Source organism: Oncorhynchus tshawytscha, linkage group LG33, assembly GCF_018296145.1.
Source record: "Oncorhynchus tshawytscha isolate Ot180627B linkage group LG33, Otsh_v2.0, whole genome shotgun sequence".
In the NCBI taxonomy this organism is placed as follows: domain Eukaryota; kingdom Metazoa; phylum Chordata; class Actinopteri; order Salmoniformes; family Salmonidae; genus Oncorhynchus; species Oncorhynchus tshawytscha.
Genome location: NC_056461.1, coordinates 15,778,454 through 15,805,510, shown reverse-complemented (window position 1 = coordinate 15,805,510; position 27,057 = coordinate 15,778,454). Strand labels below are relative to the sequence as shown.

The window sequence follows — 27,057 nt, the reverse complement described above, 5'->3', positions numbered from 1 at the left end:
ATATGGTCCTCTACTTAGCAAACGACAGATCAGTGTAATCTGACAGATGAGAAGGAATATCTGTTGTCTAGAGAGAGTAGGTGCCACGTGAATCTCCTGCCTCTCATCCAGGAAAAAAAATTGATAACCTATCAAAACGCATCAGAGTCAGATTTGATTCCACTAACTCCCTGAAAAACTGCTGAGTTGTGAGGTATTGTCCACTGAACCTGAGGTACAACAACATTTCAATGGTAGAACGCAGCAAGGAAACAAACAGATAAACGGAAAGAAGGGACTAAAACATGCTATTGGAGAAAACTGCAGAAGGTACTTCCAGTTGAAGACATGTCCCACTTTACCACTCTCTCCAGTTTACATACAACAAGGAAAAGGCAAGGAAACAATAAGATACTTTAAAATTCATCATTTAGCAGCACACTCAAGTGAATATCACAATTCTAAGATTGAAAAACAAAAAGCTTAATAGCAGCAAGAAAAAGATATCAAAGATAAACAGATCCATTTTGGCTTTCATCACTTGGAAATTCATTTAAGTAATTCACATAAAAACAACTTTAAATGTTTACCCATATCTTTTCTCAGTTTATAGCAGATTGCGTTTAAATACGAAAAAGCAAATATGTTTTTAAGTACTTTCTGCATTGTTGAACGTGGAAGCCAAAAGTAAGGAGCAAAGTTTTCTGCTTATAGGTTTAAAGACCATATGTTATTATTTTTTTCTGAAAAACAAGCTGAACTGTGAAGCAAAACAAAATACAAAAAAACTATGAACCAGAAGAAAAAAAACATGATGTGTTATCCTTTCGTAGGACCATCATATTGATTTGGATATGAAGAAGGCAAAAACAAAATTCAAGTTAAATGGATGTAATCAAAGAATCAAGTCTAGATGTGATTTTTAAAGCTTTCCTAGGTATGCATTGCAAATGATTTGGTTCCACGTTGGTAAACCCTACTCCTACTCATTGGTCAGGAAATGCTTTCTAGTCCTCGTGCATCACCCTAAGTGGGAATCCAGCCCAGAGAATATCAAATAACTTAAAGAAAAAAAATCATTATAAAACATTGAAAACCCACCTACCCCATTTGATAACCACCCCCTTCAGCTTTTAAGGAACATGTTTTTAAAAGTGCATTTAGGTTGATCCAAGTCTTTGACCATGACTTAAATATCTAGTTGGATTTAACAACAGGCCCTTACAGGAAATGTTCCAGCACACCAAACTGCTCCCTCATGATCAACTCTTGACCTATCAGAATGACAACTGTCTGCAGCCCTTCCAATTAAGAACAGGCTTGTTCCGGTGTGCCGATGATCGGGAGCTTCCTACCATGTCTTCATCCATTTTCCCCTCATTTCAACTGTCTGCAGTCCTTCATTTCATGGCACCAATCGTGCCATCTCTAGTTCCACTCTTAAAACCTTCCTTTTTTTGCCATCTCCTCTCACTCTCCAATAGGCTACTCCACCTTCGCCAAACATTCACTGCTCTAAATGTTCCATACACTTCAACTCCACAAAACGTTTTTAACAAGCCATCTGACACTAACAAACAACTGTAGTTTCATTCTCATCTCCAGACTAAGACCATCCCTCCAACATGCCGTCTCCCTTTCTCTAGTATTGGCTTTGTCTGACCCAGAACAAAAACATGCTTTCACGCCAACTTTACTGACAGTCTTAAAACAGTGCTCCCTGGTATAAAAGGTATATATGATCCTCAATAATGTTCTAATAACATGCAGGAGTTTCTCAGAGCACACAATTCAATAACATATAACAACAAAAATAGCCTTGTTCAATTCGAAAAGTAAATATTGGCTTGGTATTAACTTGGCAATGAAATCAAGACCGTAACAGCTGATAGTTGTTCTGTCCTCACTCTCACCCTTAGGGGGCAGTATATCCACACCCTCAGGACTCCTTACCTGTGTCTCTCTACCCCCTCACTCACTCTCTCTCTTTGTGTTCTGTGTGAGTGGGCCCAGCCCTCTCCTGGCCAGCATATAAGAGCATAAATAGGAAGCAGTGCTACAGATGCACAGTTTAGCAGGCAGGAGATGCAGCTCTCCTCGTCCTGTACATTAGCTTCTCCTAAATAAAGGTGTATGAACACTGTGCAGAACCAAACAAGTACTTAATGTAATGCACACAGTACTACAGGGGCTTCCTGTATTTGAAACTGAGGGAAACACCCACTCATTGTGAAATTGATAAATGCTTAATAATGATTAACAATTATTATAAAAATAATCATACAACTAAATTATATTGAAATAATGATAACAATATTTAGAATAACAATAATTATAATACAATAATATGAATAATAACTAAATGTTTTTGCTAGCTGTTTTCCGAGTGAAAAACTATATTTGGTATTTTTTATCAAGTAAAAAACTAATATTTCTATATTTCATAATTCAAGTATGCAAATCTATTCAGGTTTCCTTTCTGCAAACCTAGGCTCTTTCAAAGTTTTCAAATACATTTTGTGTCTAAAAGAGCTTGTTTAATTTAATATGGCACATATGTCAATATGTGTCCAGCTAAATATAGATGGGAGCCGCCCATTGATTTTTTTTAACCTATTCTCTATATTGCTTGTAAAAGTTCTTATCAGTTGATCATTCCAGCATGATGCTGTTGACAGCTCATAGATTGCCATCCCAAACTTTGTGGGACCTTACGGGTTGACTTAACAAACAAGGGTGGGAACTCGTAGGTTGGTGTGGCATTTAGTGGTGGGAGTTCACTGGTTGACTTGGGGTATGTGCTGGCAGCTCATTGTTTGACATTGCGCATGTTGTTGGATCCCATAGATTGACAGAGTGACGCGATTGGTGGGAGCTCGCTGGTGGACTTCACTCTTGTAGATGGTGATGGGAAGCTCATAGGTTGACGTCGCGTACGTCTGTTGGGGTGCTGGATACGTCTGTTGGGGTTCTGGACTGGTCTTGCTGCTCCATGGCCTTGCTGCCAGACCTGCCTAGGGCCTCCTGCCTCTGCTGCTGTTGCTCCTGCTGCAGGCTACTGGCCAACACCCTCTCTATCTGCTCCTGACACGCCTTCAGACAGTCCTGCAACAGACACAGAGAAGAGACATCAATACACTAACACTTCTACTTTAGGTGCTGTACACACACATACACACACACACACACACACACACACACACACACACACACACACACACACACACACACACACACACACACACACACACACACACACACACACACACACACACACACACACACACACTCTTGATTGACCCCAGACACCTGTGGACGAACACTTATCGATGTCACAGAGTTTCATATTCGACATCTGACTGTTATTGGAACAGCTTTGGTCACATGCATGGCAGGCCAGACCGGGAGGGTATTATGAGTCTTGTGATAGGTGGTCGTGCCTGTTTCATGACCAGTCAGTCCCTAGAACAATGGGTACCAGCGCACACAGACACCAGGCAGAGAGTGGCGACTATTGGGCCCTTGAATCCTCCTAAACACACGTGAGGTGTGGCTAGAACATTCCTAATAATCCTAAAGTGGAGAATGGGCTGGACTTCCAAATGGTTACATAGTCTATTTTTAGTGCAACATTTCTGACCAAGGCCCATTGGGTTGTTGAGAGGAACACAACAGCTCTGAGACCAAAGAAACCATTCTCATCACTCAGGAGAGTGGGTGAATCTCAAAAGTAATTTCTCTGATTCCGTGCGTCCTCTCGTGAGAGGTTGGACTCTACGGAGCCGAAAGCGCGGGCCTTAAAGAGTGCACACAGCTCGCAGAGGCCAACATTCCTTTGAAATGTACGGATAATTAAAACTTAATGGGCCGCAGTCTGAGCTCCAGCGTTGCCATGGCCACATAATAACCACAGGTCTATCGAGAGATGCTGGGTTGTTCCTAGTCTTAGACTGACTGTGGCCCCTGAGTCCCTGTGTGCTGCTGTATTGGCCTCAGGTTCCTTTGTGTAAGCCAAGGGAGCAGACTTATAGTGATAAAGAAATATCTTAGACTACAAACAGCGGTTTAATCTTTGATGTAAAATGATAAGATTTTCGCATCTACAGTATATATACATATACGGTGCCTTTGGAAAGTATTCAGACCCCTTGACTTTTTCCACATTTTGTTACGTTACAGCCTTATTCTAAAATGGATTAAATAAATACAAATCCTCAGCATTCTATACACAACACCCCATAATGACGAAGCAAAAACAGGTTTTTAGAAATGTTTGCAAATGTATAAAAACTGAAATACCTTATTTACATAATTATTCAGACCTTTTGTTATGAGACTCGAAATTGAGCTCAGGTGCATCCTGTTTCTATTTGATCATCCTTGAGATGTTTCTAGAACTTGATTGGATTCCACCTGTGGTGGATTTAATTGATTGGACATGATTTGGAAAGGCACACACCTGTCTATATAAGGTCCCACAGTTAACGGTACATGTCAGAGCAAAAACTAAGCCACGAGATCGAAGGAATTGTCTGTAGAGCTCCGAAACAGGATTGTGTCGAGGCACAGATCTGGGGAAGGTTACCAAAACAATTCTGCAGCATTGAAGGTCCCCAACAACACAGTGGCCTCCATCATTCTTAAATAGAAGACGTTTGGAACCACCAAGACTCTTCCTAGAGCTGGCTGCCCGGCCAAACTGGGCAATCAGAGGGGTTACTCTGACAGAGCTCTAGAGTTCCACTGTGGAGATGGGAGAACCTTCCAGAAGGACAACAATCTCTGCAGCACTCCACCAATCAGGCTTTTATGGTAGAGGGGCCAGACAGAAGCCACTATTCAGTAAAAGGCACAAGACAGCATGCTTGGAGTTTGCCAAAAGGCACCTAAAAACTCTCAGACCATGAGAAACAAGATTCTCTGGTCTGATGAAACCAAGCGTCAACTCTTTGGCTTGAATGCCAAGCATCACGTCTGTAGGAAACCTGATACCAACCCTACGGTGAAGCATGGTGGTGGCAATATCATGCTGTGGGGATGTTTTTCAGTGGCAGTGTCTGGGAGTCAGGATCGGGGCAAAGATGAACGGAGCAAAGTACAGTGAGATCCTTGATGAAAACCTGCTCCAGAGAGCTCAGGACCTCAGACTGGGGGCGAAGGTTCACCTTCCAACAGGACAACGGCCCTAAGGTGACAGCCAAGACAACGCAGGAGTGGCTTCGGGACAAGTCTCTGAATGTCCGTGAGTGGCCCAGCCAGAGCCCGGACTTGAACCCGATCGAACATCTCTGGAGAGACCTGAAAATAGCTGTGCAACAACGCTCCCCATCCAACCTGACAGCTTGAGAGGATCTGCAGAGAATGGAAGAAACTCCCCAAATACAGGTGGGCCAAGCTTGTAGCGTCATACCCAAGAAGACTCGAGGCTGTAATCACTGCCAAAGGTGCTTCCAGAAAGTACTGAGTAAAGGGTCTGCATACTTATGTAAATGTGATATTTCCATTTAAAAATATATATATATAAATTAGCAAACATCTAAAAACCGGTTTTTGCTTTGTCATTATGGGGTATTGTGTGTAGATTGAGGAACATTTATTTTGTAATCAATTTTAGAATAAGGCTGTAACCTAACAAAATGTGGAAGAAGTCAAGGGGCCTGAATACTTATATATATATATCAGTGAAGGCTGGTGGGAGGAGCTATAAGAGGATGGGCTCATTGTAATTGCTGGAATGGAATAAATGGGACAGAGTCAAACATGTGGTTTCCATATGTTTGATGTTTTTGATACCGTTCCATTCATTTCATTCCAGCCATTACAATGAGCCCATCCTCCTATAGTGCCTCCCACCAGCCTCCACTAATATATATGGTGTGAGAGAGCTCTCAATGCATGTCATCTTAAGGAGTTAGGAAATCTGTGTTTGTTTCTCGTCTGCCATTTCCCCTGGAAAGATGGAGCCTCTGTTAGGCATAAGAGAAGAGCTAAAGTGGGAGCCGTGCAAAGGAACTGCCTGCTTGTGTTCTACCACAAGAATGTGGGCCCTGGGTTCTAAGAAGACATTCCCTCGCCTCTGCTCTTTATAGCTGCAGTCTAGGTCCCGAGCCAAGACCCACAGGCTCTGACTCCATGAAAAGTAAATAACTTCAATGTGCGACTACTGCAGGCATACTGTAGCATCGCTCTTGTTTACCAGGAAGATCTCCGTGCTCCAAGCCCAGAAACATTGGTGAACTGCTAGGTCTAACAGGCAGGGCGAAGAGGGTGTCGGTGCCCAATGTTGGAACACATGAAGTATTTTGCGCTACACGCTCGCCAACGCTGATATTACCACCTCTTCAAAAGTTCCCCGCCATGCTCCTAAAATGTCGGCCGTGTAGCACTTACCTAGCCTGATGTCAGATCTGTTTGTGCTGTCTCGCTAACTACTTGTCATTCACTGATATAACAAGGAATTGGCCAAACAGCAAAAAACAGACCTGGGATCAGGCTATAGACACTACTTACCACCTCTGTGTTGGTGATCTTGGCCAGCAGGTCAGTCAGACGGTCTCGACTCAGGGCCTGGTCTGATTGGTCCAGCTGCAGGCCGCAGACGGCCGCCCCCACGCTTCCCGTAGCGATCATGGAGGGGGGGTTCATGGCGAAGCTGAAATCTGAGGACAAGAGACAACATGATCCGTCAGTCACCTGTCGGACATCAGTGAGTTCAGAACAGTCAAGGGGTGACAAACCAGAATCATAGTTGCACATTCAAGTCAAGGGGTCGTCCAAAGTAAGTGAGGAAGCATTTAAAAGAGGGGAAAAATCTACAATATAAATTAAAAACTGAGTTGAACTGTACTTTTCCACAGACTAACACATTCCCACAAGATGCACTATAAGATGTAGTCCAAATGAAGTACAGGAGCGGAGCATTTAAAGACGTTCAAACATCGTCATAATCTCTTAATATAGGTTCTTAAATAGCTTAACCCAACTTTCCCACAGTCTAACACATGGCCGTGGTGGAGCCTGTGTGTTTTCCCTCACTCTGCCTCAGCTGTGATTACGAAAACAGAGCAGGAATCCTCCTACTCAGTGAGCAATGAGTTCCAGGAGCTACTTCCTCTTGTTCTCCATCAACCAGGCCCAGAGCCCTCAGCGACAATAGCCCTGTCGGCTGGCGGGGGAGGGAGGAAGCAGGCCTGGAGGAAAGGAAACGGCCCTAAAGTGGACTGGGTTTAGCTTCAGCTCCAGCTCTAGCCCAAGCACAGTCCAGCCAAGCACAGACCCTGGTCTCTGTGCTGTGGCCTTCTCTCTCTTTATAGAAAGAGGATGTGACTGATAGCTTTGGATCAACCCCAGGGAGTAGTCCAACCACTCTCGTCTCCTCCTCAAGAGGCCAGCTGTGCAGAGGCCAGAGCGCTCCCCTGTCATGAGAACAGCATTCAGTGCAGCACATAAAACCCCAAACATTTACATTACTGCTAAACCACAGCTGACTCTTTTTTATTGTGGCTGTTTTGCGCTTGTGATATAAACGGTCTGCTTATGAATAGTGGGGAGACCGCTGGAACACGCCCCCCCCAAAAATGCAACACTAAAATGGCACTTAACAGCCACAGGCCATGAACCTCATTGAAGGAGACTATGGCTTGAATACCACAAAGTAGTAAACAAGGACTTATGGGCCAGATCGGATCAAAGAGACACAAGGCAGTAAATCTCAATACACCAAAGTGGACTTTTTCCTAAGCTGTATTTCCTCCCCCTAAAATTGGCTTACGTGAAAGATGCAATGTATAGAAGAGAGGTCAACTTTTGTAACTGTCTTATTAATGCAGTCCATTCAATCAGAACAAGGACATAGGAGGTAGGGCATACAGTAGGATATAGGAAAGGAAACAAACCCATTGGGATTCACCCTTAGAGGAAGACCGCCGGCCGCCAGTTCTGACTTATCAAACCTGGAAGGGCCTCTGTCAAAAAACAATACGCAGAAAGAGAGAGAGAGGGAGCGAGAGAGCGAGCGAGAGCGAGAGTGAGGGAGCGAGAGAGGGAGCGAGAGAGAGGGAGCGAGAGAGAGCGAGAGAGAGAGAGAGCGAGAGAGAGAGGGAGAGAGAGAGGGAGGAGAGAGAGAAAGAGAGAAAGAGAGAGAGAGAGAGAGAGAGAGGGAGAGAGAGAGGGAGGGAGAGAGAAAGAGAGAGAGGGAGCGAGAGAGAGAGAGAGAGAGAAAGAGGGAGCGAGAGAGAGAGAGAGGGAGCAAGAGAGAGAGCGAGAGAGAGAGAGAGAGAGAGAGGGAGCGAGAGAGAGAGGGAGCGAGAGAGGGAGCGAGAGAGAGAGAGCGAGAGCGAGAGAAAGAGAGGGAGCGAGAGAGAGAGAGAGAGGGAGCGAGAGAGAAGGAGAGCGAGAGAGCGAGAGAGAGAGCAACCCAGCTGCTGCACCCGAGTCATCCTAGTCCACAGAGGAGGAGGTGGAAGGGGAGCCAAACAGCAGGCGAGGAGACTCATCCACCCACTGTCATCACAGGGGGAGGCTAACCTAAACACTACACGCACCGAGAGGATTCTCCCAGCCTCCTTTAACTATACTATTAATGCCTTATATGCTCAAAGTGCTCTCAATACAGCTTGCATCTGCTTTTAGCAGCCGTTCTAATGTAAAGAAGACCCCATTAGGCTACGAGCAGCGTTCCAGTGATGGGAAGAGAAACGTGGAGAGCAGCCATTGGATGGATGTGTGTTTGTGGTACCTGCCCTTAGACTGCTGAGTATAGGGTCAGATGAGTGCAATCATTGATGAGTCACAATGTCAGATAGATTGTAAACGAGAATTGGCAAGACTATCCTGTCAGGAATTTCCTGTTATTACCTGTGGCACACAAGGCGATGAATGTCTGTGTGTGCTTGCGGATCACAGATAGCTTCTCTTTGGGCAGGGGCAGTCTGTGTAGGATGTGATCCACAAAGTCGTTTGGGATGACTGCCGCCATGTTCCACTTCAACTTCCCTAGGACCACCAACTCCCACTCCTAGAGGACAGAGACGGAAGGAAGAAAACAAAGCATGAGAAGAATTGAGAGCAGCTGTTGCTTCGTGAGGAATCTCTACCTGAAAATAGATTGTTGGTATTCAGCAGTCATAAAAGTATGCCTTATTTACTTTGAAGAACTACTACAATAGGGATTTTGTCAGACAGCACAGGCAGCAGCTCTATAGAGATGAGATGATGACACGGAATGAAATAATAGTCCTCAAATAAAACAAGTGTAATATACACAACTGAAATACTTTATTAAAGTAGTATTATTGATCCTGTTACTCTTCTGTTTGCCATGAAATACCATGCATACCAACAAGTATGTCTCAATTCAGAGGAGAGATCATTCAACACCAGAGCAACATTTTCCTTGACTCTCTCTTTGCTCCATCTCTCGCTCCCTCTCTGTCTCTCTTTCTGAACATTTGTCTGCATGGTTCTCTCATTGCTCTTTGTGTGACGTGTCGAGCCTCGCCACTGGTTCCAACCAAAGAGACAGAAGCATCACAGCCACAGTTGCTTCCTTCCTGTCACAAGCCTTAGCTAGTTTCTTTGGTCTGCACCGCCCGCGTTGGTTAGTGCGCCGCGGGGAGCTTTCGTGTTAAAAGCAACCTCACCCCAAGGGGAAAAGGAATGGAACAAAACAGCCGATGTGACAAATTCAACTGATCCCCCGACTGGTTTCATCTTTTGAGATGATGTGTCAACCCGAGACGGAGGCTGTGGCAGGGAACGCCCATGTTTACTGAAACCACTCTGTTAGCGTGGACAGGGACAGGCCCCTCTCTGAGCGGCTCTCTCAGATTACAGGGGCAGCCCAGGACAAGTGCCAGCCATACAGCAAGACTTCATTCATTTATATGTGTTTCCTACCAGCACAGCGCCACACATGCAAACGATTAACCTATGGTAAGCCCGTGGAGAATGTTGACTGAAGATGTGCAGGGAGGAGGTCTGTCGTCGCTGCTGTGCTCACTTCCTGGACAGCTGCCCTTGCTAGAAACCCCCTGAATTCCCCTCTCTCTCCCAGCTGATGCACCAGCAGTGGCTCATTGACAAAGAATCTACATTTCACCATGTCTCTTCTTAGCCTGGTCCCAGGTCTGTTCGTGCCGTCTAGCATGAGTTGGCATTACTGTGACCTTAGGAATTGGCAAGACAGCACAAACACATCTGGGACCAGCCTCTAACTATAAGTTTCCATTCACTTTTTCCAAGGAAACCTCTAGCACAAGGGCGTGTGATGATGAAACCCCAGCAGCTGGACAACAGAGGAGAAGAGGACACAGTCCTATAGCTCTCCTATGGTGATTCATATTTGGCCACTTGAGCAACATGGGTGGGACATGCCATTTACTGTAGAAATATTGATGTAATAGTAGGGAGGAATGTCTTATCTGATACTAGGGAGTGACAGACTTTAAATGGTTGCTAAGAGGGTGGGCTGGTTAACTGGGAGTCCCCTGTGGGATAACCTGTGAATAACTGGACCTGGGAGAGACCAATCATTCAATTAAAAACAGAGAGTGGTCAAGAAAACATGGTTAGATATTATAGAACTAATGCATATAAACTTACTCAGCCAGTGGATATTAACAGAACCATTTGTGGATTTATGCACTACTGTTCCTTTCTACAAATGATTCATCCACAATATTGGAAATCTACCTTCTACAACAAGACAAACTGAACAACTGCCACTAGGTGGCAACACAGGCCACTTTAGTTCATCCCTGATCAGGCACTCTCCTCATGCATGCATAGGCCCACTGTATGGCCAAGGAATGAATCAGTCTCCAGAACTGTACACTGACATATTTAACTAAATATGTCAGAAGAAACAATTATAATATTGTACAATTATTGAGCTATATTTGAATGTATGATGCTTTAAGTAATTGCATACTTTTCCATGCATTAAGAGAAAACAATAGTTTCTTACCAGCAGCTCCCTTGGTGTGATGGAGTTGTCTGTGTACATACACAGCTTTTCTGCAGTTAATGGACGACTCTCCTTTAACTTTGTTGCAAGGAACATGCATACAGCTCCTAGAAGTTGCAAATAACACTTTCTAGTGGGCGCCACCGCTAAAAACCTGTCCAAATAATTAATAGCCAAGGGGAAAACGTCTTCCTCACTCTTCTCCTCTTCACAAACCTGGTGGGAGAGAATATATTATATTAGGCCTACTATTTTTTTTAAATTATTCTATCAATATTTACATGAATGTCTGCAGAAATAAGAACATATCCCATTTAAAAATGTGCATGATGGGGAAACCAAATGTGATCTATGTTGTAGATATTCAGTCAGTGGATCCGCATTAAAAGCTTCAATATCAAAGATCTCTCATAGCCTGTAGCGTCATAGCCTGTAGCGGAAATCGTGCCCAAACACCTACGCTGCTCATTTCGCAGATGTCCGTCATATTTTCAAAAAATAATTACAAATATAAATAAATTAGCTACAGCAGTGAAATTGTATGCGTAATGTTCATAAACCATTCCTAAACCATTCCCGAAAATTGTGAGAGTCATTTGTCTTCGATTAAAGTTCATAATGGCAAAAACGAAAGTAGCCTGTGCGTGCTTGTTGTTCTGAGGCAACTGGAAATATTTTTAAAAAATTGTCATAATTATTCAGAACGGACCAATTGGATAGATTCAACATGAAAATGAAGATTAGAATGTCTTCTTTCATTTGACTGATTCCATGACCAATACAATCCAGGCTGTTGACATTCAGCGAACTTAAATGCATGGTGATGACTTTAAATAGCCTGGTGGAACTTCCGAGGCACCACATGCCTGGCATGGGTCATTTCTCAGTGAATTAAATTGTAAAAATTCGGCTACATGCCATGCATGTCAGCTCTCAAAACAACCATGCTATGAAACTGTAATAAACCATCTGAATAAATTCACAACCTTATTACAGAGTTATTAGAACAGGCGCCTATGAGCAACATGCAAAACTCTTACACAAAAATGCACACACCCCCCTGTAGGTTCATTTGGATTATAGAAATCAAATCGTATTATACATAGCACACTTATTCGAGTGAGATAAGTAAATGACATGCCGTCAAACAATATACCAGACCAATGCACACATGCCTTCAAAACAGCAATATACCTGACCAATGCACATGTAGGCTAAAAAAACACAAACCTCGTGCATCCATCCTGCAACCATTCGCCTCATGTGTGGCTGAATGTCATTCTGGACACATTTAAAATACGAACATTGCGGTAAAAACCTGTCTTCAATGGTTAGCAGATTTTGCAATACTCTGTCGTCATCAAGAATGTTGGGGTCACTTTTGGCTAGCACGACTTTGTCCTCGAAGCAAATAAGTTCCATGTTTCGGATCTTGCCCTTGCAGAAAAAATTACGTCAAAACAGTAGTGGGGACAGTGTAAAACAGATGGATAAGTAGTCTATTCGGGAGGAAGCATGGGTGGGTGAGACTGTAGCGTTTATTCCAGCGTAGTCCTGCCACTCGATAGCCTGTTTCCTCTCAGCCCTGGGCTTTAGGCTACTTGCCGCTTATTGAAGTCTGAATAAACGCAGGGTAGGCTATAGGCTATGATGCAAGCATATCTCATTCTGCACAACAGTTGGCTAGGCTATAGTGATAAATTAAACAACAAGCTTTTGCTCTGTCTCTTGCTGTGCTGCTAGAAGCAGGAACCGGATGAATGCCACCTCACTCGTTTAACTTGTCCCTCTCCCCACCCCAACTCCGGTCTCACACATGCGCTGATGCAGTGAAATCGAAAATTAGGCTATAGAAATGTCAGGCAAAAACCTAATCGACCACACTAGCATTGTGAGGTTTTTGTATCTCTTACATCTTAGTTTGTCATATTTAACCTGGCTACTGCTTCTACTACGGCTAACAAATATGAAATAAACGTGTTATTATAAGATTATAACTAGGCTATTCTTAATTGGCACTTAATTGGTTAATTATCAAGCGCTTGGAATCTATCAAACTAAACTGCAAGCTTTTCTTCAGTTCAACTATTTCAATGCTTACATAACAATATCCTAACCTGTTGAAAGAGGAACTAAACATCATTGAGCTGAAAAAGCAACATCTTACTGGGACAAGTACACAAATGTCCTCTTTCACAATCATTACCAAAAATAACAATGAAATATGGAGTTTCATTGAGAGAAACAAACTGCTGCAGCATCTGCTGAGTTTTTGTGAGAACGGAATGCCCAGAAAGAGAGGGGGAATTGTCTCTATGGGAATGTCAAGGTTAGTCAGATTAGTTTTACTTCAAAGGGGACAGGCTGAAAGCATTCAATTTGCATTCCACTTTCAGGTCAGACAGATATGCAATTAATATAGGCCTATGGGGGAACAAGTTGACAAACTCAGCTATGGTGTGCAGGAGTCTCAGCTGGGACCCTGGCTGCTATGCTCATACCAGGCAGCCATAATCCAAACCTTGGGGGAAATGGAGGTGTCAGACAGATCAAGCTCCCTTTAGTCAGTGCTGCTGTGTGTGCTTGTGTTTAATGATAACACGTGTCAGCTACTATCACACAGTCCAAGTCGCACAGAGGTAACAGAGACTGGGCAGAGCCCTGGGAAAACGTGGAGGAGCGTGAAATCACCTTGATCCAAAGATTCCTGCTGCATACCAGCCCACTGAACCCATTAGAGCAGGGGCTCCGAGACATACAGGCCCCCAGATCAGAGCAGATCACAGGATGACACCAGGGTCAGATAAAGAGACACAGACACACAGACACACACACACACTGGGTGAGAGAAAGATAGTGGGGTAAAGAAAGATATTAGCTAATCCCTGAAATTGGCCTAAAGGTCAACGTCATTATATTATGAATGATGTGTGATCGAGTGAGTAATGCAAGCGAAACAGGTAAATAAATACAGCAATGAAGTGTCAGTTAACTGCCAAACCTGATTATACCATTCCCACATAGCCAGGGCCCCCAGTATTGTTCCTGACAGTCTGACTCTCAGGGAAATCTCAGGGCACCACGATGGGACATGAAGAGGCACAAAGTCTATTTTGGTTTATTTGCAGCAGAGACAAGCATTCCAGGCTGGAATGCATGTGTGTGAACAGTCAGTGGTGAGAACCTCTCTCAGAGCTGCGGAGTGGTACTGGAAGCCAATGCAGTGAGAAACTCTCCCAGAGCTGCGGAGTGGTACTGGAAGCCAATGCGGTGAGAAACTCTCCCAGAGCTGCGGAGTGGTACTGGAAGCCAATGCGGTGAGAAACTCTCCCAGAGCTGCGGAGTGGTACTGGAAGCCAATGCGGTGAGAAACTCTCCCAGAGCTGCGGAGTGGTACTGGAAGCCAATGCAGTGAGAAACTCTCCCAGAGCTGCGGAGTGGTACTGGAAGCCAATGCAGTGAGAAACTCTCCCAGAGCTGCGGAGTGGTACTGGAAGCCAATGCAGTGAGAAACTCTCCCAGAGCTGCGGAGTGGTACTGGAAGCCAATGCGGTGAGAAACTCTCCCAGAGCTGCGGAGTGGTACTGGAAGCCAATGCAGTGAGAAACTCTCCCAGAGCTGCGGAGTGGTACTGGAAGCCAATGCGGTGAGAAACTCTCCCAGAGCTGCGGAGTGGTACTGGAAGCCAATGCAGTGAGAAACTCTCCCAGAGCTGCGGAGTGGTACTGGAAGCCAATGCGGTGAGAAACTCTCCCAGAGCTGCGGAGTGGTACTGGAAGCCAATGCAGTGAGAAACTCTCTCAGAGCTGCGGAGTGGTACTGGAAGCCAATGCGGTGAGATAATTGCATTACAGATATTGGGTAATGGACATGACATGCACAGCTTCAAGGTTTGTGTGTGGTAATGGGGTTAACACATTTGGTAGAGTTATGTATGTGTAGGGTAGTAGGCATTTTACATAAGAGACTCCCATCCCTCCTATGGTTCTTCTGCAGAGCAAAGTGAACCTATGAAGAAGCCAATGAATGCGGAAAAGCTGACCTGGCACAGAATAAAAACCATAGAGAGCAAAAGGCATGTGGGTTGGCCTGACTGAAGCCCAAGTCATTCCTTTCAATTTGAGTCCTGTTGAAGACTGAGGGAAGATTATAAAATATTTACATAGAAAACATAGACAGACACACAGATGTAGTCTATGCAGATATGCATAAACAGTCAAATTTACCCTCAGACGAGCTAGAGAGAAATTAATGGAAAAAACTATACATTCAGAACAAGAAAAAGAGGGGTTTTGCATTGAGAGATTTTGCATCGAGAGATTCTCAGGGAAACTGAAAGCCCTTATTTAAAACCCAATGGCAACATTTGAGAAGACTTTGGTCTTGAACACAGACCTGAGTCAATGGTTCTATCCCCCCTTCTCTCAGCCCCTCCTATATACAACTCTCCCTCGATCTCTCTCTCCCTCTATATCTCTCTCCCTCTATCTCTGTCTCTGACGTCCATCACTCGTAACCAGCATCTCTCCGAGAACATTGGCCTACTCTGTTCCTTCCATACACTCAGGAGTGAGAGAAAGAGAGAGGGCGCAAGAGAAGGAGGGGAGAGGAGGAAGGGAGGAAAGGGGGGAACGCCTAGCACAAAGGGGGAGCTTGGATTAAGTCACGAGCAGCTAGCGAAATAGGTCGGATTTTTACAGGGTGAGATCACATCCTCTCCTCTGAACAGAGAACAAAACTCATCCTCTGATGCCTGAAGAGCGCACTGTGATGAGCCTGAGACGGGGTCTGTGTCTCTGTATGTCAACCTGTACGTACAGTATACAGTATGCGTACATGTGTGTGATGTGTGTGTAGGCTATGAGCGAGTGATGTAGTTCCTGTGAATGCCATTCTTGGTAGAGGGACTCTGCGTTATATAACTAACCAGGCTGAGGATTAGGGCCCCCTATGCTGCTCCGTCTGTCAGCTCTACAGTCAGTTCACAGGAGGTTGGTGGCACCCTAATGGGGGAGGATGGGCTTGTGGTAATGGCTGGAGCGGAATTGGTGGAAAGGTATCAGCTTCATCAAACACAGTTTCCATGTGTTTGATGCCATTCCATTAGCTCCATTCCAGTCATTATTGTGAGCCGTCCTCCCCTCAGCAGCATTCACTGAGTCAGTTCCCTTCCTCTCCCTCCGGTTGCCTCTCCTCTCCTCACATCACAGACATCTCAAGGCGGTGAAGAAGGGAAGTGGTCTGAGTGGGAGCCAATAGGCAGTGGGCTGCCTGTCACAAGTGGACCGGGTCTGTGCGGTCAAAGATCAGGGGAAGGGAGAACACAAACAACTAAGATTCCGGTGAGGGAGCTCCTGTCAGCAGCAGCGTCGGCTGGTGCTTTCTGAGTGGGGAGGATGCTGTATTTGGTTGTGCTGGGCTGAGGGGGTGTGTCCTTGCGACCTCCAGCTTCCTCTTTAAAGGCTGATTCATCAGGGGCAGGATGTCCAACAGGAAGACAGGCCCAGGGGGCAGATAGACCAACTGAGTAGCTGGTCATACATACAGTTCTGTACAAACTGATGATTGCTGTTTTTCTGTAGCCTGTTGAAAATATGGTGTGTTAATCAGTGGCGAGCAGTTTCCAGTAAAACATTTTCAGCTAAGTTTATTTTAAGGCACTGGCCCCACTTGTCCACAAATAACATTGCTTTCTTTGTCTCTGTGACTTCCCTCTGTCTTTGCAACGTTTCCTCCCCAGCACACTTACATTTCCCTACAGAGAGAAAGGAGGAAATGGGCCCTAGCTCACATGGCTGAAGAAAGTGCTTTGAAAACTGCTATAGCAAGGTGATCCGACTCCCTATAAATCACTAGCAGGGGAGGGTAGACTCCTGGGTCTGCTCTGGGGGCCTTGTTCCTTTCCTGTGTATGATGCATGCTAACCATGGGCCTCTTATTCCTATACCAGGCACAAAGAGACCTCTGTGAGAGGATAGCCATCTCAGCTCACATCTTAATTCACCTTATTGGTCTCATTGCTTGATTAGATTGAGGGAGGACGCAGGGCGAGAGAGCTTCCCTGTCGCCAGACTCAGCCATTCAACAGGACGATGGAAGTCATTGTGCAGCCCAAAGTGGGACTTGGATTCCATCCTGATCAAACGGTTGTGCAAGCCAGACCAGGGTTGAAATAATTAGAATATTTAAAAAACTTTACCTGTGCTTGATTGTGCTCGCCTGGTTTACTGGACCAATAGAAAAGTCTCCATGAGTGCAAAACCTGCTCACCTGGCACTCCAGCCAAGCTAAAGCAAACGCTCAATGAATTTGAAAAATGTCATATAGTATTTGAACCCAGGTCTGGAGCAAGCACAGAGCATTATCCTCAAACACAGCAATGGCTGGGGACACTGCTGGGCTTCAAGCAATTCAAGGGGGGGGGGAAAGCCTGTGAGGTACAGTAAGTCTTTCTGACTGATTTCCCAACATATTTCTCTCAAAGTGAAAAACCATTCTAGGAATCATGGCTGGGTCAAGTAGAATCTTGCAGCACAGGCTTGGTTAGCCCACTTAGGGACCATAGGGTGGGGGCGGTAAGGCCTATCGCCCAGAGATGGCAGTGGCCATCTACAGTCCACTCCCAACCGCTTACCACAAACCAGTCCAGCAGCACAGACCGGCGTTTAACAAATCAAATAAACCAACACTCTCACATTACGATGGTAATTAAAAGAAATCCCAACAAGATTGCATAATCTTACATTCCAAATAGCCTAGAGAAGATCCGAGATAAGCACCAGGCATACCAGTCTTATCGCCTTAACTGTAGGAAATGCCAGGATATGAATTAGAGTGGTGAGGTCGGTGTGACCGGCAGTGACCATTCCGCCTGCTACCCCCCGTCCCCCAGGCACACGGCCTGGCTTTGATCCTGTGATTTCTCTTATGGAGTGGAGGACCAGGGAGGCAGAGGAGGCTGACCTGACCAGGGTGGTACCAGTATTGCGGTGGTCTGCCTGGGATCAGAGCGTGGTGCCATCAGGCTGGTATGTCAGTGCTCTGTACCCACCAGGGCATTCCTTTGGAACAAGCCAAAGAATTTCACATACTGCACACTGAAATATTCTAATCTCAAAACTCAATTGGAGAAATATGAGACTCAAACATGAATGGTATGGAGCCAGTGTTGGTTGCTCAATAATGTGGTGTTGTGATAAGTCATGTCCTTTTTCTTCTTCTTCCCTGTTCCTCCTCCTCCAAATTACACTGAAAATATGTTTAATTGTTCTCCCATAATTCCCTGCCTGTCCGTTCAGAATTATGGTCACTGTTTTCCAATGTATTTTTTCACATGACACATTACTTTGGGCACAGACCTTTTTTTAGCTGGGAGCCTAAATTCAGTTCGTCAGGCTGGATGTTTATTTAGCAAGAGGGCAATAAGCACTTTCTTTCTCCACAGTGAAAACCAGTTGAAATACAAACCTGGAGAAGAAGAACCTAATAAGACCTGATACTGGTGTTGTCACACAAAGCTAGAGACACCCAAGAAATGGGAGGTGTATCAGAGCAGGCTGATGATGGTGATGGCATTATGATGGGACCAATCAGAGAGCAGGGTTATGATGATGTCATTATGAACGAACAATCAGAGAGCAGGGTTATGTAAGGGATAATCAACGAGAGGCTATGCATGTTATGGAAAATAATGAACGAAGTGGATGGTGTGTTCTAGCGCGACGTGGAACTGACCCTCCACAGAGTTTCATTGTTTCAAGTTGATTATCGCTTTTATACCATGCCTATAATTGAACACATTTGACGCTAGAAATGTGTCCATTTGCAGGTAGAAATGTGCTCAACATCTACTGTAGCTAGCAAGTTTACTAGATAGCTACAGTAGTTTCCTTGGTAACCCAACAGTTGCTAGTTTGGCTAACCAAACCATCAGTCCTAGCTTGCCATTATGAAAATTCAACAATGCCAATAATATTTTCAATTTGACTTTTGCTTTCAAAAGCAGCACAAACATAAAACATAAGAATGAACTATAAGCCATTGAATTCCACCGTGCTGATACAGTGAGTTGTAGGGAAATAATGCACGCTCTCAAATGCCCTTCAAGCCAATCAAAAATAAGTATTCAACAATGCCATGGTAAGACAATGTGTATAATGTAAAATGTGTCCCTCATTATTACATCATCATAACCCTGCTCTCTGATTTGTCCTTTCTTAAAGGACAATTATCTTATGATGGACTAATCAGAGAGCAGAGTTATGAAGATGTCACAATGAGGGCCCAATCAGAGAGCAGGGTTATAACGTCATTATGAAGGGACCAATCAGAAAGAAGTGTTATGATGATGTCATAATTAAGGCCGGGCCAATCAGAGCGCAGGGTTATGACGTTCATTATGAAGGGACCACTCAGAGAGTAGCAGGTATATTATACACACAACATGTCACACACACACAAGCCTTATTTAAACATTTTGAGAAACAAGTGATATACAATCAAGACTAAAACATTCCCACAAGGACTGTTCAGTTCACTCCATTGGGCATTTTAATACCAGATACCCCTCTGAAGAGACATATCCCTTCCTCCACCCTGAGGTCAAACGAGAGGAAGTCATCGATTCTTCCCACCAAAATTCTGGGAAGAAGCATATAGGATTTTGCCCCTTAAACATTATTATTCCAATGTCCACTTGTGTGAGAGGAGAGAGCGAGGTTCATAGTGCTTCCGAGTCTTCACTGCGATGCTCCAGGCTCATCCTGGGCCACCATTTCCCAGGACCAAGGCCACATCCCTGGGGATCACTCGTCCAGCTTTGGCCCCCATCGCTCTGGATCCTCCGTGGTCTTCCGGACTGGGAAAACGGCCCACCAGGCCATCACACTGACCTACATAGTGCACTGTTGGATGGCCATTCTATCAAATCCATCAGACATACAGTGCACTCAGATTGTTGTAGCCTTTTCATTTCCAGGAATGATGAATGTGACATATCCAATGTTTAAAAAAACAGACTTTCTTCTGCTGGAAGCTGCATTTTTCCATTATTCTATGTCAGACTAAAGCCATGTAAACAAATCATAATCAAAAATCTTGCTTTATCTGCCTGCCGTCATCAATTTACACAGTGATGCACATTCTGTAATTATATAATCTGGGAATGTCTTGATAAGAAAAAAGCAAGGTTGGGTTACAGAACAATACCCTATTGGAACTCTCATTGATGCCAAATACAGAGAAAGTGTCCTTGCTGTTTTTGGAATTGAACAACCTTGGATGTCTGTGTTTCCGAGCCTTATGTAAGCATCCATAACAGGAAGTAGTGAGGCATATGTAATGGTTGGAGCGATGGCTGTGCTGGCGCTCAGGCCCTTGGTCAGGATTCCCACTGTCACTGAGGAATTTAAGGCAAAGGGAGGCTCTCTTTATGGTTAGCCCTGGTAGACATAAATACTCCAAGGGAGATGGAGGAGGACTTTCAATGGGGAAAAATAACAGACAACGTACAAAACTGAGCAATGAAACCGACCACAATGCAACAGGACATTTTCATTGCAAACTAATCGAATTGTCTTGGTAAAGAGACCAAAGATCTTTCAGGAATCTCTGCAATGCACAGTGTGGGAGGAGTGATTATCCAAACCGAGATGTTTGTAGACATGACAGGGCATTGAAGGTGTGTCTCTTTTCTCCATGTCCTTTGCTGTCATGGTAGTCATTCCTTCTGAGATCACTACTCCTGGGTGTGTAAACTGAGTGTGTGTTTGCAGGCCCAGGGTATACCCACTGGGATAAAAACTGGTTGAATTAACGTTGTTTCCACATCGTAAAAAAAACAACAACTGCAATGTGATGACATTGAATCATCATGGAAAACTGATTGGTTTTGAAAAAAGTTATCAACGAAAAATAATTTCGGATTTTCTTCACCCAACTTTTAACCTAACATTTTTGTTGATTTCAAGTTAAATTCACATTAGTTGACAACTCAATCAAAACTAGATGTTGAAATTATGTCTGTGCCCTGTGAGTACACACTAGTGGGAATATGGGGTCCTGTGGAGATTCCCAGTTCCCCAAAACAAACAGGCTATTAGTCTACACTGTGATCTGCTTGCAAATCTGTTGAAAAGGGAAGAAGAACAACAGAGGTATGACTACCCAGTACATGCGAGGGGAACATCATACAGGCCCTTCCACTGTGTGCTGGGTAACCACAAGAACCAACATGACATTTGGCAAAGGCATTTCAATATACAGTAACAGTCAAAAGTTTGGACACATCTACTCATTCAAGGGGTTTTCTTATTTTTACTATTTTCTACATTGTAGAATAAGAGTGAAGACATCACAACTATGAAATGACACATATGGAATCATGTATTAACCTAAAAAAAAGTGTTCAACAAATCAAAATACACTGCTCAAAAAAATAAAGGGAACACTTAAACAACACAATGTAACTCCAAGTCAATCACACTTCTGTGAAATCAAACTGTCCACTTAGGAAGCAACACTGATTGACAATAATTTTCACATGCTGTTGTGCAAATGGAATAGACAACAGGTGGAAATTATAGACAATTAGCAAGACACCCCCAATAAAGGAATGGTTCTGCAGGTGGTGACCACAGACCACTTCTTAGTTCCTATGCTTCCTGGCTGATGTTTTGGTCACTTTTGAATGCTGGCGGTGCTTTCACTCTAGTGGTAGCATGAGACGGAGTCTACAACCCACACAAGTGGCTCAGGTAGTGCAGCTCATCCAGGATGGCACATCAATGCGAGCTGTGGCAAGAAGGTTTGCTGTGTCTGTCAGCGTAGTGTCCAGAGCATGGAGGCGCTACCAGGAGACAGGCCAGTACATCAGGAGACGTGGAGGAGGCCGTAGGAGGGCAACAACCCAGCAGCAGGACCGCTACCTCCGCCTTTGTGCAAGGAGGAGCAGGAGGAGCACTGCCAGAGCCCTGCAAAATGACCTCCAGCAGGCCACAAATGTGCATGTGTCTGCTCAAACGGTCAGAAACAGACTCCATGAGGGTGGTATGAGGGCCCGACATCCACAGCTGTGGGTTGAGCTTACAGCCCAACACTGTGCAGGACATTTGGCATTTGCCAGAGAACACCAAGATTGGCAAATTCGCCACTGGCGCCCTGTGCTCTTCACAGATGAAAGCAGGTTCACACTGAGCACATGTGACAGACAGACATGACAGAGTCTGGAGATGCCGTGGAGAATGTTCTGCTGCCTGCAACATCCTCCAGCATGACCGGTTTGGTGGTGGGTCAGTCATGGTGTGGGGTGGCATTTCTTTGGGGGGCCGCACAGCCCTCCATGTGCTCGCCAGAGGTAGCCTGACTGCCATTAGGTACCGAGATGAGATCCTCAGACCCCTTGTGAAACCATATGCTGGTGGGGTTGGCCCTGGGTTCCTCCTAATGCAAGACAATGCTAGACCTCATGTGGCTGGAGTGTGTCAGCAGTTCCTGCAAGAGGAAGGCATTGGTGCTATGGACTGGCCCGCCCGTTCCCCAGACCTGAATCCAATTGAGCACATCTGGGACATCATGTCTCGCTCCACACACCAACGCCATGTTGCACCACAGACTATCCAGGAATTGGCGAATGCGTTAGTCCAGGTCTGGGAGGAGATCCCTCAGGAGACCATCCGCCACCTCATCAGGAGCATGCCCAGGCGTTGTAGGGAGGTCATACAGGCACGTGGAGGCCACACACACTACTGAGCCTCATTTTGTCTTGATTTAAGGACATTTCATCAAAGTTGGATCAGCCTGTAGTGTGGTTTTTCACTTTAATTTTGAGTGGGACTCCAAATCCAGACCTCCATGGGTTGATACATTTGATTTCCATTGATCCTTTTTGTGTGATTTTGTTGTCAGCACATTCAACTATGTAAATACAAAAGTATTTAATAAGAATATTTCATTCATTCAGGATGTGTTATTTTAGTGTTCCCTTTATTTTTTTGAGCAGTGTATATTCGAGATTCATCAAAGTAGTCACCCTTTGCCTTGATGACAGCTTTGCACACTCTTGGCATTTTTTCAACAAATTTCACCTGGAATGCTTTCCCAACAGTTTTGAAGGAGTTCCCACATATGCTGAGCATTTGTTGGTTACTTTTCCTTCATCCCAAATAATCTCAAATGGTCTTGCACTTGAAGAAACCTTCTTGAAATTTTCTGCATTGACTGACCTTCATGTCTTAAAGTAATGATGGATTGTCGTTTCTCTTTGCTTATTTGAGCTGTTCTTGCCATAATATGGACTTGGTCTTTTACCAAATAGTGCTATCTTCTGTATACCACTCCCATCTTATCACAACACAACTGATTGGCTCAAACAGATTAAGAAGGAAAGAAATTCCACAAATTAACTTTTAACAAGGCACACCTGTTAATTAATTGAAATGCATTCCAGGTGACTACCTCATGAAGCTGGTGGAGATAATGTCAAGAGTGTGTAAAGCTGTCAAGGCAAAGGATGGCTACTTTGAAGATTCTCAAATATAAAATATATTTGGATTTTTTAAGCACTTTTTTGGTTACTACATGATTCCATATGTGTTATTTCATAGTTTTGATGTCTTCACAAAAAAAAGGGAAGAAGAACAACAGAGGTATGCCTACCCAGCTGTGTCTGCTTCCTCAAGAGAGTGGTACATGCAAAGGGAACATGATACAGGCACTTTCCACTGTGTGCCGGCTAAACACAAGTACCAACATGACATTTGGCAAACACATTTCAATATACATGACCTTAGAATAGACATTGGCTGACATTACACGTCAGGAACAATTCACATCAAGAGGTCGGACAGAAAGAAAACATGTCATTCAGTCAGAGCCACCAAATGTGTTTCTTCACACCTTAACTGATAAGTGTGTGGAGCATGAGGGATCTACTGGGAGAGAGAGGAGAGATAACACATTCCCTTAAGCTACACTCATTTCCTCTCTCAGGCACTGTTGCTGCCTCAACAGCTAGCTCACCAGTTGAGAGAGGATGTGCTGGAAAATATGCCTCAGCATTGAGTTACTGTAGAAGAAAAGGAAAGACGCTTCAGCAGTATTGGAAACGTCTTTTTTCACAGTCAAGCCAATAGGCAGTGTCATGAGATAGGCTTTGGCTGGAGCTAGCTGGGTCACCCTTCACAAGCTGCACTTCGTGTCCCAAGATGACTTGTCACAGGAAGTCAGGAGGCTAGGTCATCACAGCAACGGTGTACACCAGCCAAACTAAAACTAGCATGTATTTCCCAACACAGCCCACAGAGAATAAATTATAATCCGTAATAGTTTATATGAAAAAAATACATTTGTATCTTTACATTAAGTGTGATTCAAATGTTTCTTCACTTCAATGGAAATGAATTAAATAGGTGGTGACTGCAAAGACAAAGATACGTGTGATAAATTACATCACTATCTTGCCTAAGATACCCATTGATATGATGCATTAACAAATTCAAGGCCTGGCTATTGCAACAACCACTCTACAGTACACATCTCCTTTCGATAGTCAGTGAGGCATCTTCCTCTGACAGTTCTGCATACTCTGCTCTTTACCCACAGACACCGAGTTGCACTTTCTTCTTGACAGGAACTGTGATGATCTCTTCTCACCACCCACGAGCCACGCTGAGCCTCTCCCCTGCCCTCCATTCAACCCCCAGACTGCCTCGTATAAATATATGGGGCACCAGCGCTCACAAACAGGAGGGTGAGAAGGTGGGTGAGATGGGCACATGCCAACACGCTCAGTTCTGCCCTCACTTGTTTGTCATACTCTATGGGTTTTCCCAGACGTGCCAACTGCAGCGAACATGTTCTCACAACATCTACAGATAACAACAAAGATGAGGAGGAAGCTTATGCAACATTTCTACAAACAACAATATCACAGAATCAACATGCCTCGCCTCTGGTGTTGCCTTCAACAACCACATAGCAGGAAACATGGTGGCATGACTGCACAGCTCTATGTACAAATAAATAGGAGTCTTTGCAAGACAGAGGTGGGTGGCTGACTGGCCAAAGGGAGGGCAAAAGCATGCTTTTCTTCACATATTCACTGTAGCCAAATAGCCTCTCCTCACGTTGTCGCAACAAATTGCTGGTTACAAAACTAATGGGATTATCTTTTTTTTTTTTTGCATGTTATTGTCCCACTGATGTAATTTGCGTCCCCAAGACACACATCTAAACCGTGAACAAATACATAATCTTATTTCCAGATGTGTAATCTTCCTTCACCATCACCAAACATGAGCTAAAGGGTTTCAGATTAAGCGGTGAATGAATGCCTCGTGGACCTTTAAATTATAAAGACCAAAGACACAAAACCACGCCCCCTGCACGTCCTTAAGACGTTTGCAGCCGCTTTGAAACGGGGATACAGAGGCTTGATTTTAATATCACACACCATTATAGGCCTATTGACCAGAGAGATCTCCAGAGGTACAGAGCCTCAATGCTACTTCAATTGAAAACTGTGTGGGTAGATGTGCACTCAATGATGTAGGCCTAGCTCTGATTCTGCATAAGCATCCAAGAACACATGAAAATACTTACTGCCATGTCATAACATCCAGAAAAGGCACAGCTCTATCCCCGTCGACGTCGACGACAGCGCCACATTGTGAGTCAGATCAAACGTCTGGGCTAGCCTGGGGCGCATTATATCAGATTCAATTTTAGGTTGAGGCCCCTTCATTCATTTCTGACATTTACAGTTGGAGCAGCCCCCTCTCGGAGGCCTCTTGTATCTGGCTCTCTCTGTGGCCCCAGTCAAGTCAGCCACCCTGGAAAAACCCAGCAGTGCATCTGACTTGCATTGCCTGGCTCAGCCGTGTGTGTTCCGTTTGGCCCGCATCGCTGGTGGAGTAGAGCGCGCCAATTACCAGCAACTGCTCTCTCCGAGACGAGCATGATGTCATCCCCCGGTCCGCCATAACAGACTGCAGATGAGTGGGGGTTTGGACCAGAGAGGGCTGGGTCTCAAGCCGAATGAATGTGCCTCACACAGGCACAGCAAAGGCACTGAAGACTTAAAACAAGGAGGATTTGACTGTACAAACTGCAGAAACGCAGACTTCTAATACAGAATTAATATTTCCTCAATATTAATAGGTGCTCGCGTCACTTTGCGGTGCAAAATCAAAGGTTGCGTAAGAATTTAATTAGAAACATGCCGACAGTTGATGTTAGTGCACCAGCAGTCTCAGATAACAACCCAGGCTACAGTTGGGTGTGGCCGACCACATGGGTATTAATGACTGATGTCATAGCTGTTAGCCAACATAAAACGCCTCCAAGGCAGGACCTCTGTAGAGAGGAACCACACCCCTGACTGAACCACACCCCTGAAGACACAACACGGTGTAAAGGAGAGAAAACAACCGACTGAAGGGGTGTGCTCCCCTGGCCTAGGGCTCTGGAGGACAATATTTTTTGTGTGGAAAGCCACAGATAGCCAACTGTGTCCTCAGATATCAAAGGAAGGATGAACAATACAGCACAATGAGGCACACACACACTCACACACACACCACTCCATTGATGACTGGTTTTGGTATCATCCCAGAGGGCTTTGCGCTTTTTAGGAAATGTTATAAAGCCACATCAGAGACTGTCTCCCCTCCCAGAATGGACCTGTGGGTTACAGAAGGCCTCCTTTCATTTCCCCATGTAATTCATCCAGAACTCTCCAACCACACACTCCCCACCAGGAGTACAGGCTCTTTCTATAACCCCACTCTAAGAAATAACTATTTGTTTTGCACTATTTTGGCGTGTAATGGAAATAGTTTGAAAAAACTGCTGGTGCAGTGACATTCAATGAATGTTATGACAGGGAAACTCCGTGACATCATCAGGTGGTACACCTTTAAAGGAAGATTCCACCCCAAAACTAAGTTTTGGTATTTGTTTCATCTGTCCATTGTTTTTGCTTGTCAGCAATCACATTTTCAAGATATGTAACTTTCAAAATACAGAAATCATCCGCATATGATGCAAAACACAGCTTCATATGATGCAAAACACAGCTTCATATGATGCAAAACACAGCTTCATATGATGCAAAA

General features: G+C 44.6%; 1 protein-coding gene across 2 annotated transcripts; it reads right to left on the bottom strand.

Moving 5' to 3' along the window:
- Window positions 1–381: 381 nt before the first annotated feature.
- On the bottom strand, window positions 382–25,696 carry LOC112214224 (G1/S-specific cyclin-D2). Of its 2 annotated transcripts, none has more exons than XM_024372819.2 (5): window positions 25,544–25,696; window positions 10,946–11,161; window positions 8,836–8,995; window positions 6,490–6,638; window positions 382–3,084 (listed from the first exon to the last, which is right to left on the bottom strand). In XM_024372819.2, exons 1-5 carry the CDS (start codon window positions 25,547–25,549, stop codon window positions 2,896–2,898), a joined length of 720 nt encoding a protein of 239 aa, XP_024228587.2. In that variant the 5' UTR covers window positions 25,550–25,696; the 3' UTR covers window positions 382–2,895. The 2 variants fall into 2 exon arrangements, with proteins under 2 accessions (XP_024228587.2, XP_024228586.2); XM_024372818.2 differs by lacking the exon at window positions 25,544–25,696 and adding an exon at window positions 12,176–12,728.
- Between the last annotated feature and the right edge of the window lie 1,361 nt (window positions 25,697–27,057).